The sequence below is a fragment of the Dunckerocampus dactyliophorus genome, chromosome 13, assembly GCF_027744805.1.
Source record: "Dunckerocampus dactyliophorus isolate RoL2022-P2 chromosome 13, RoL_Ddac_1.1, whole genome shotgun sequence".
In the NCBI taxonomy this organism is placed as follows: domain Eukaryota; kingdom Metazoa; phylum Chordata; class Actinopteri; order Syngnathiformes; family Syngnathidae; genus Dunckerocampus; species Dunckerocampus dactyliophorus.
This window is the reverse complement of record NC_072831.1, coordinates 25,116,455-25,128,014: the sequence shown is the minus strand read 5'-3', so window position 1 is coordinate 25,128,014 and position 11,560 is coordinate 25,116,455. Positions and strand designations below refer to the sequence as shown.

General features: G+C 40.2%; 1 protein-coding gene across 5 annotated transcripts; it reads right to left on the bottom strand.

Moving 5' to 3' along the window:
- Positions 1-411: 411 nt before the first annotated feature.
- On the bottom strand, positions 412-11,325 carry LOC129193025 (zinc finger protein 287-like). Of its 5 annotated transcripts, XR_008573534.1 has the most exons (4): positions 9,992-10,942; positions 7,563-9,320; positions 2,576-5,363; positions 415-1,321 (listed from the first exon to the last, which is right to left on the bottom strand). XR_008573534.1 is itself a non-coding variant. In XM_054797595.1 (3 exons), the coding sequence occupies exons 2-3, from the start codon at positions 7,756-7,758 to the stop codon at positions 4,507-4,509; spliced, it is 1,053 nt and encodes a 350-aa protein (XP_054653570.1). In that variant the 5' UTR covers positions 7,759-9,320; positions 10,960-11,325; the 3' UTR covers positions 412-4,506. The 5 variants fall into 5 exon arrangements, 4 of the variants coding, with proteins under 4 accessions (XP_054653570.1, XP_054653571.1, XP_054653567.1 ...); XM_054797595.1 differs by lacking the exon at positions 9,992-10,942 and adding an exon at positions 10,960-11,325 and having other exon boundaries at positions 412-5,363; XM_054797596.1 differs by lacking the exon at positions 9,992-10,942 and adding an exon at positions 10,960-11,325 and having other exon boundaries at positions 412-5,363; positions 7,563-9,302.
- Positions 11,326-11,560: the final 235 nt, after the last annotated feature.

Here is an 11,560-nt window from a genome sequence, read left to right as displayed (position 1 = left end):
AAGTGTCCCTGTTAAAGATACACGACAGGACATTGTACTATTCCTACAAGAAGCTTTGGTCTAAGGCAGGGGTGTCGAACTCGTGCCATGGAGGGCCAAAACACTGCAGGCTTTCTCTCCAACCAGTTTCTCCAGCAGGTGATTTTAATTGATGAGCGCCTTCCCTCAAATGGAAGGAGGTGTTGATCATTAAAATCACCTGCTTTAGTGACCGGCTGGAAGGAAAACCTGCAGCGTCTCGGCCCTCCATGGCACGAGTTTGACACATGTGGTCTAAGGCAAGGGTGCTCACACTTTTTCGACCTACAGGCTACTTTTAAAATGACCAAGTCCCAAAGATGTACCTCCTACTATAAACACTGAATGAAGGAATGAATAAATAAATATATTTTTTTACTACATTCATAAAGATGAATATTGATGTACGTCATACATGTATATCAAGGGTGCACTCACTCTTTTAGCATGCAAGTTACAAGTCGACATGATCTATCTCTTAGTATAAAACATCGACCATACCTATAAAAGCTAACTGGTAAACTTTGAAACTACTATACTCAATACTAATGATTAGTATTTGTAATCAAAGTAGTTGATCTTATTCAGTAGTTCACAATTGAATTCAATATGGTAATAAAGATATACATACACATACTGTAATTCCCCAATAGTGTGTATATAACCCCAGTACCGGTACTATCAGTCAGTCAGAAAATAGCTACGTAGCATTCAGCATTCAGACACACAGTTCATGTATTACATCCAGTTAGCATTTGCTATCAAACATGACAGATATTCAAGAAATGAACATTATTATGCAAAAGACAATGCAGGCAGCATATTAAAAAGGTTTCAGCCATGGGCACGTTTTCCAATGAATCATGAAATAACAGTTTGACAGTGGCGTTCAGTTTCTACATTACTAGCTTCTACAAGTGGACAGATAACTTTTCTTACAGATATAGACATCTTACTTACATCTTACAATTTTGGTCCCGGTATTGACCCCTGGAGTACTCCGCAAGATATATTTAAGCTTGCTTTGTTAAGTAGCTTTTCAATCAGTTCAAAACCAACCCTCTGATGCCACGCCGTTCAAATTAATTTTTTAGGACAGTATGATTTGTGTCAAATGCTTCTGTTAGATTCATAAATACTTCGGCTGCACACTGTCTGGTCTATAGCGTTAGCTAGATAGATACTTTATTAATCTCCAAGAGAAATTCACATATATATGCACATACATATATATGTAACAGGGTTTCTCCTAGGATTTTCTGAAGCTGTGGTGGTGGTCTGCATGGGACTGCTGCCACTGCATCTGCAATAAAAAAAAAAAAAAAAAAAAATGATGACAATTTTTTTCATGACTTATTAACTTAACATTTTTCAACAACTAGCAGAACATGAACCGAGAACGTTGCAAAACTGTTAATTTATTGGCAAAGTTGCTGAGAGCAAGTTAGAGTTTAAAATGTTGAGCCTCTTTTTGTTACCTGACCTATTTAGTTATAAGATGTGACTATTGGTACAAAAGTACCACACATTTTGTACTATTTGACACAAACCTACATTTAATCTGATGCCTGTTTTACAGTAAAACTAATACATGGGAAACGAATTGTTCAAAAAATATTTTTAGTTCAAAATAACACTATTAACAAAATAATTTTAAACAATTATCAAAGAAATGTGTCCTGTATAAAGAGTATAAATTGAGAGTCCAGGGTTATGACAGCTGTATCCAACTCGCTTTACCTCTACAAAAAGAAAAGGGAGGTGAGGTATTTTATAACTGCAAACATTTAATTATAGTTTATTTACAAAATACATCTCCACTCAGCGTGCTCATTTGTCATAAAATACAGGCGTAATGTTTGAATAGAACACTTATAAAACTACTCAATATTCTTTGGTGAATTACATCAGCTGGTGATCTACCGCTAGCATATGAGCTAGCTGTTGGCTAGCCTGTGATAGCATCACTGTTTAAAGATGGACACACTAGGTGTTTAACAACTTAGCCATACACCTAGTATTTTAGACAAGCTATAACTATTATAACGACAACAAGAAAGCAAGGTTAAGTGACACTTCAAAACGTAAGTTGGCATCAATGTGATAGCCACTTCTAGCTCGCCCATGATCGAGCTAGCTACGGGGTAGCTAGGGTAAAAAGTCGCCAGAAAGTCGAATGAAATCGAAACACGAACGATCACACACACGCTCGTATAGACAAGCTTCGCGTGTGACAAGCTGTCGTGAACTGACTACACATTTACGGTCTTTTTTTGTTTTGTTTGCACGATAATAAGGACCACGGTGAACACCAACACAAGACACTGGTGCCGCACAGCCACGAGTCCGCAACTTAAGCAAGTGCCAACACTGTAGACAGGCGATTCCGGTGTGTGTTTTCAAAATAAAGGGCTGTGAAACATTTGTATGATATTTTAAATTGTTATAAAAGTAATTGTAGTCAATATGTGCGTACATATTAAGCTATATAGCATATACAGTATATACATTCATACAATATATTACTCAGCCATGGTGGCCAGGAGATCGGGAAGACCTTGGTTCAAATCTCCGCTTTGGCACCTCTGTGTGGAGTTAGCATGTTCTCCCCGTGCGTGAGTTTTCTCTGGGTACTCCGGTTTCCTCCCATATTCCAAAATCATGCAAATTAGGTTAATTGGCAGTCCAGGGTGTACTCCCGCCTCTCGCCCGAAGTCAGTTGGGATAGGCCCCAACGACCGCGAGGATAAGCGTATAGAAAATAGACAGATGTTTTAAAGTTAATTTTTAAGGTGTGTCGGCTTTTATTTTGTAGTGGCGGGCCGCCACAATAATTACATGTAGCGGAAACACTGATGGTAAAAAAAAAAAAGTTTTGATTAGTGCCATCGGAGTTGAAATGTTAGCTGTGTATTCATATAGACTGTCCGCCAGTAATTCATTCATAATTAGATATTTGTCTAACCTGTTGTTGAATAGCTTCTAAATGATTTTGGAAACTTGTGGCAATAAAGAAACTAGTCTGTAGTTTGTAAATTGGTGTTTGTCACCAGTTTTGTACGTTTTTAAACTTTTTTTTATCGTTTCCCTTTCAATTCCATGGCAATCAGTGTCCACATTTAATCACAATATCAAATGTAATGTGATTGTGATCCATGCTCACATCAGCCCCTTACAACACTGGATCTTTACATCCTGCATGTCTATTGCGCAACTAAAAGAAAACAGTTTCTATGATGTCCACCAACCAAAAAAAACAACATAAAACTGGAGCAGACCAATGTGTCCATCGGGAATGTAGAACTTGACAATGTAGAGGAGTTGAAGTACCTCAGAGTCACAGTGGACCCTTCACTTTCATTAAAAAAACACACACACAACAAACTCATGGCAAACACAATCAAATTCAACATAACTTTAACCAAATGAGAGTATAAATGACAACCAATTCTGCTAAAATATTCCTATGCTAAATGATATTTTCACACAATTACTGCATCACAATCTGCTCACTCACAATATTAAACCCAATAGAAATGTTATGAATAAAATATTATAAAAATACTACATCAAAAGCCTCTGCCATTACATCAGTGCCATGTTTTGGAAACATTGACGATTGCATTCATTTTTAAAATAGCTGTTTCATTTTCTAAGGTCTTCACGAACTAGTCCCACCTCCAATTTCTAAATACGTCAAACTCGGGACTGACAGGTTTTTGCACCACAGAAGAATCCGTCTCATTTACAGTATTGGACTGTTCAATAATGTGCACTCTCCTGAATAAATGAATCAAATGTAACAAATGATTTCCTCATCTGTCATGCCAGTCAGGCACTTCGAGCTGGGAGTCCAGTCTCTTCCATTCCTATTCTATTCCAAGAGTTTGGGATCCTTTTCTTCCAGATTTGGTCTAATAATTACACGGTATTTATTAAAGCCTTTAAGTATTTTGTTCATATTGTCCTTTTTTACAGTTCATCTGCCTTCTGAGAACCATTCCCGATGATGCTGCTGAGGAAAACCAAGGTTGCACTAATGTTTTTGCTCTTCCAGTAACAGACCATGGTATTCTTTCCTACACACTGCTACCATACTCGTTAGCTACTTTTTTAAACATCTTGGACTTATATTCTGCTTCTTTAGTTCTTTATACATTTCCTTTAATAATGTGTCCTCCTTGTGACAAGCGTTTTGCAATTCCTTTGTCATCCATGGCTGATTTCTCTTCTTTTGCTTATTGGAATTGCTGTCATAGAGCGTTAGTGTGTGTTAGTATGCGTCATCCCACCATCACAACTTTTAGATCATTCATTAATGCTTTTCTCTGTGCAGTCTTTGAGATGTATTTTTGTCATCCTTGTTTCTCTTCTTGTAGTTTGGTGCTAAATTGCGAACACTGGTAGATGCTTACTGATGTCGTTAATTAGCAGACCACTAGTGTTATCATCAAATCATTAGTGAATATATTATCAAGTCCTGCAGTTTCATTTACCGCTGCTGTTCTCACCAGCGCACTTGTGATTGTTAACCTGGTACTTGTAAGAGAATTTTTCATCGCACACGCTACAGCTGAATACTTTCTCACCAGTGTGTTTTCTCATGTGCACTACAAGTGTTGTACGTTCACAGAAGGTTTTGTTGCAGCTTGAACAGGAGTATGTTTTTTCCCCCGTGTGTGTTCTCATGTGTCTTTTCAAGTGCTGACTGCGTACAAAACCTACACCACACACCGAGCAGGAAAAAGGTTTCTCTCCGGTGTGTATTTGTGTGTGCATTTTCAAATTTGCCTTCAGAGAGAACCTTTTGCCGCAAAATGCGCACATGAATGGTTTCTCTCCTGTGTGACTCCTCATGTGTCTTTTCAGAGTGCTCCGGTCATAAAAAGTTTTGTCACACTCGGAGCATTTCCGGCTTGTGTTGTCACTGTGACGTGTCATTTCAGCTTTGGGTTCTTCGTCGTCAGTGTCGGGATAGTGTGACGTTGTGTCGTCACTATCTGATAGTGAAGCTAAGAGCCTGTCTGCTTGTGATCCTACACAGCGGTCTCCATCAGCTTCTGTTGTCACGTGTTGGGTTGAGCTGCTGCTTGAAGGCTCCACCTTTCTCTTCTTCTCACTTTGATCTTTGTCTTCATCATCTTCACACTTCACAACGATACCAATCGCTGGGAACTGCTCTAGTCCTTCAAGCTCCTCCTGACTGGGATCCTCCTCTTCCTCTTTAATGTGGAGGGGCTGTGTCTCCTCCTTTTCCTCTTTAATGTGGAAGCGCCGTGGCTCCCCTTGCTCCACCCTGGAACTCCACTCCTGCTGTTTGGTGGGAAAATCTTCTTCACTGACGTCTGCAGGACACAAGAAGACAAACATTCCTTAAAAAAGTCAAGCTTTGCTCGGTCAAATGAGACATTTGCTGAAGATGGCAACATGTGTGCACGCAGTGGCTCAGAGCTCTTCACTTTCTTTTTATTCATGTTTGTCTTTTTGTTTTCACTGTTGGTTCATACACTGGAAGTCTTAATTCAGTACGGAACGGCTGAGCTGTTGAATGCCTGAAAGCAGTTTGTTTATTATGCCCCCCAAACCTGGAATTTACTCCGCCAGCCATTTATTGGCTAACCGAAGCATTAGCCACCGGTCCTGCAACTCACCAAGTGACTTCCACCTTGAGCAGGGGTCTCAAACTCGTGACTTGGAGGCCATTTATGGCCCGCCGGATCATACTTTGATGACTTGACATGAAAGAGTAACCTGTGAGGTCTGAGTTAATATGAAGTTACTCATATTAACCACTGAACTAACGGTCAGCTTGTCACATAGAGAAATGAACAGGGAGGTCAATAGACAGAACACTACCTACAATCGCGATGCTAACACACACAAGAAAAAAAAGACAGCACAATATGTAACGGGTACGTAAACACACATGGGGCAACTACCGTAAAGCACCGTGTATAAACCGCACCCGTGTATTATCCGCACCCCCATTTTCAGGCTCACGGCGGGGGAAAAAATTGTTTTTAGTTCATAAATGCTTGCCAACTCTTTCATCGCAAATCAACATGCGTAAAGGTACTAAGCAATTTCAAAAAGAAGAATAAAGAAGAAATCTGAACTTCGGCATTTAGATCTTTAATATTATGGCTAAGCACAGATTAATAATAATAATAATAATAAAAAATCCAAATAAAGAAATTTGCAATTTTCAGAGATGTTTTGATATCTTATATTTCTCTTTTTCTCTATTATTTTATTGCATTGCTTCAGTGTGAATTTGAAAAAACTGCAATGTTTTAATGGAAGCTTAGGTTAGCTTCAGTGTATATAGAGATCATTTCACTGTGTGAAAATACAGACAGCCGTCAGATAAGTTAGTTGCATACACAAGCATTTTCAGCAACTGTACAGCAGAGGGCGCTAAAGTGAAAGCAACTGTCTGACCCACAGACGGCTATTCTAAAATGGGCTTCTCCTCAATTTCTGCGTCTGGTCACAGACCTGTCATCGTGTATAAACCACACCCCGATTTTTTGCTTCTTACCAGTGCAAAAAATGTGCGGTTTATACAGGGTGCTTTACGGTACAACTATGGGGAATAATGAACAACTCTAAACACAAAACTTCAACTTTTTACAAACAAAGTACCACAATGCATGCTGGGAGCCGCCATCACTCCAGATTATGGTTGTGTCAATATCTATATATCCAACTATCGCGATATTAAACCCTACTACGGATTTTCGTTACCTTTGTATTACGCCAGCATAGTTAAAATAAAAAATGTGGACTCACTTTGGCTTTTATAGTGTGGATGACAACGCTGGATCCGGACTTTGCAGTATAGAAGAAATGTCTGACGAAAACACCACACACGGGAGCCACGACAGACATGGACAGCCACCACGTTCGTCACCACGCTTGTGGAGACAACTATTTCTGACTGTACTGAGCCGCACTTTTACTGCAGTTATTGTATTATTTTATACACTGTGCCATTTGCAGTGACGTTGTTTATATATATTTTTTGTTTTTATTTTAAGCTGTGAGTTTCAAAGGCAATGTTATGTCTAGGCGTAATGACAAAGACTTTCTGAACCTTACATGCATTTTAAAAAATTTAATTTTTTTTTAAGTGCATGTCAACAGACTGCCTTATTCTTTGCAGTCATTGTGATTTTCTATACTACCTCTGTTGCAAATGCCAGGTATGCTTTCCTGTTTATCGTCATTTCTTCTTGGTTTACACTGTCTTCCAGGCCGCAATGTCGGTCTATTTTTCACTTCAGTTAGTTTGCATCAATTCTCAGTTCTTCAGCTTTTCTTACGGCCTCTGAATATCACATTTTTGAACCTGTTCACTTATCTTGCAGGTTACATCCTCTCGTCTCCTTCTTTCAGCCTGCCATTCTGCGTTTCCATAGCGAGACGATCTTAATTTCCCTTCTTGACAATGTTCCTCCACTCGATACAGTTCTTCCAATTAAGTATCAATTTCATGACAATTTATCAAATATTTAGTAAACATGAGTTAAAAGTAAACAAACCTGCACTGTATAACACAGGGTGAGGCTTCTTGAAAACTGTGTCCAGTAGTTGACGTTGTCGCTCATTCTCTTCTTTTGTTCGAGAAAGTTCCTCCTCGTACTCTGCTATCGTTCTTTCTACCAATACAAATATTTCTTCAACGGCCGCAGTTAGTCGCTGACTCACGAACGCTCTCAGCATTTGTACTTTACACATTGTTCACACAATCGCAGCTCTTCACTCCCCTGAGCGAGGCGTTAACGTCGGCGTCTCTTTGCTAGCAGCTAACCAGTGAAGCTAGTCTGACAAGTTCCAACGTGAAGATTTAATGTGTAGTTTGTTATAGCACAGACAAAATTACAAACATATAAATCAAGGAATCAACGCGGATTTATAGATTACACTGCCTTCTTGCCGTTGACCTTTCCTTGCTTAGTATTTCCGGTATAGCGCTGCTAGTACATCGTAGCGCATTACTGCCTCCCTCAGGTGTGGAGGTATCATTACACTCTTGACCCATGAAGTGAAATAGACCTACAAACACAAATTATCAATTGACAATAGCCATTTAGTGTAAACAAAACGTGGGGGTAGACAGAGGAAAGGACAATAGCAGGAAAACACACTAGCTGAGAGGAAAGACAACAAAGGAAAGCGGACAATAGCAGGAAAACACACTAGCTGAGAGGAAAGACAACAAACACTAACGGACTGGCTTGCTAACCAGGCTAACATCTAACAACAGAGCGGCTTTTCAGACTCTGGTCAAGATTGTATTGCAGAAATAAGTGACTGGCAATCTGTCACAGCTTTTTCCTATTTTATTGCATTTAAATAGTCAAAGCATATTAACAAAATTGTGTTACGCACACACACACAATGATGTCACATACAGTATATGTGGTGATGTTTGAAAGTCAAAGCTATCAAAGTCTTTACAGTTCAAGTCCTGCAGCTTCATTTACAACTGCTGTTCTCCCCAGCACACTTGTGATTATTAACTTGGTACTTGTAAGAGAATTTTTCACCACACACACTGCAACTAAACACTTTCTCACCAGTGTGTCTTCTCATGTGTACTACAAGTGCTGCTCGTTCACAAAAGGATTTGTTGCAGCTTAAACAGGAGTATGTTTTTTCCCCCGTGTGTGTTCTCATGTGTCTTTTCAAATGCTGACTGCGTACAAAACCTACACCACACACTGAACAGGAAAAAGGTTTCTCTCCAGTGTGTATTCTTGTATGTATTTTCAAATCTGCTTTCTGCGAGAATCTTTTGCCGCACACTGAGCACATGAATGGTTTCTCTCCTGTGTGCGACCGCATGTGTCTTTCCAGATAACTACGGTGATTAAAAATTTTGTCACACTGAGAGCATTTCCAGCATGTGCTGTCATTGTGGCATGCCATATCAGTTTTAGATGCTTCATCATCAGTGTCAGAATAATGTGACGTGTCATCGCTATCTAATAGTGTAACTAAGCGGCTTTCTGCTTGTGATCCTACACAGTGGTCTCCATCAGCATCGGTTGTCATGTGTTGTGTTGAGCTGCTGCTTGGAGGCTCTGCCTCTCTCTTCTCCTCACTTTGATCTTTGTCTTTATCATCTTCACTCTTCAAAGAGACAACAATCTCTGGGAACTCCTCCAGAACTTCAAGCTCCTCCTGACTGTGATCCTCCTTTTCCTCTTTAATGTGGAGGGGCTGTGGCTCCTCTGGCTCCATGCTGGAGCTCCACACCTGCTGTTCTTCACTGACATCTGCAGAACACAAGAACGCTGAAGAACGCACAAGAAGAATGTTTTAGAAAAGCCAAGCTTTGCTCAGCCATATGAAACATTTGCTGAAGATGGCAGCGCCTGTGCAAGCAAGTGGCTTCGAGCTCTGGGCTTTCTGTCTTTTTATTCATGTTTGTCTTTTTGTTTTTACTTTTAGTTCAGAAACTCAAACCCTTAATTCAATACTGAAATGCAGACTATCGAAAAGCATTTGGGATATTCTGCAGTCCCAAAGATGGATTTTATTCCACCACAGATTAAGTGGACAACTGAAGGATCAACTTTAACCTCGCCCTGCAGCTTTCTGTGATTTTTGTGTGCCTCAAGTCCTCCATCATTGCTCTCATGCCTAAAAAGTCTGCAGTCACCTGCCTGATTTGCGACCAGCTGATCTGACCCAGGTGATTCTGAAGTTGTTGGAGAGGACAGAGCTCAATTAGCCGTCTATTTTTCCCATATGTTACTCTTTTCATCTCAATTCTTCTGCTTTCCTTGCTGCCTCTAAATATGACATTTTTGTATCCTAGCCAGTTATATCCTCTGGTCTCTTCGTACAACCTTCCATATTTAATCTTCTTTCATTTCCATACACTTCTTGACACTGCTCCTCCTCTTTCCAAGTGTGCTTTTCATGGTAATGGTAGCAAACATGTGACAGTTGAGAGACAAACCTGCTCGATGTAACTCGTGAGGCTTCTTGAAAACAGTGTCCAGTAGTTGACGTTGTCGCGCGTGCTCTTCTTTTGCTCGAGAAAGTTCCTCCTCGTACTCTGCTATCGTTCTTTCTAACACTACAAATATTTCTTCAACAACCGCAGTTAGTCGCTGATTCACCAACGCTTTCAGCATTTGCACATTACACATTATTCACACAATCACAGCACCTTACACTCACACTTGATTGCTGCTTCGCAAAGCGTTTCCACGTCTCCTTTCTAGCAGCTAACAAGCGACGCTACCCTAACAAGCTTCATCGTTCACCGAGACGACTTTATGATGTCATGAAGAATTGATAACGTGTAGTTTGTTATTCGACAAACAAAAGTATAAAGGCCGACTTAAAAGACTACTCTGCCCGCTAACCGTTTTCCTTTCCTTGTTTACGACTTCCGGTAGCACAGCTACTTTCGAGTGCATTACTGCCTCCCTCAGGTGTGGTTGTGTCATTACATGCTTGACAGCGCTAATGTCAACACGAATGAACGATGGACAATAGTCTTTCAGTGTAAACTAAAAGTAGTGACACAGTCGAAAGCGGACAAAAGATGTGAAAGATAAAAGACGCTAAACACAAACACACTAGCTGACTAACCAGGATAAGGGCTAACAACGGAGCGGCAGCATTTCAGACTTTTTTCCCCTCAAGTTTGCATTTTAACGAAGTAAAACAGACTGACAGTGTTTCACAGCTTTTGTAACCTGGAACTGATTTGAGACTCTTTCATTACACACACTACAACAAAACACTTTTTCACAAGTATGTCTTCTCATGTGCACAAGTAGTCACAAAAGCTTTTGTTGTAGCCTGAACAGGAATATGTTTTGTCCCAGTTTGCCTTGAAGGATTTTGTACATAACCCATACCACAGGTTGAACAGGAAAAATGTTTCTGTATTCTTGTGTGTGCTGTCAAATGTACCTTCGGAGAGAATCTTTTACCACAAACTGAGCACACCACTCCAGTGTGTGTTGTCACTGTGGCATGTCATATCAGCTTTAGAGTCTTCATCAGCAGCAGCAGTGACAATTTACACCCACACTTGATCTCTGCTCAGTGATGTGTTGACATTAACTTCCGGGTCTCTGGCTACATTAGCAGCTAGCATGCTTAGCTAAACTGAGCAAAGTCAAACTGCACTCAGACTAATGTATCCGCATACAAACAAATATTAACTATGTTTACGAGTGATGAATCCGGTAACATCGATGTGTTGAGCTCGTAGAGCAAAGCCTGTGTCACGTGATCGATACAGTCGCTGTTGTCACTACGCGAGCCGTACCGGAAACACGATCGCTTCTACGCATGTGCAGATTGCATCTACATCCGGTCGGCCTATTTTTCGGCAGTCACGTGTTAGGCAAGGGGAGTTCACTACGCATGTGTAATCTACGTCATCCGTCGATCTATTGTACAGCAGTTACAGCTCGTAAACGTCAGGCAACATGATTTCTACTATGAATGTGCAATAGGCGTTCCAACATCATTTTTTTATATCATATCCATGGTGCAAGTGAATAAA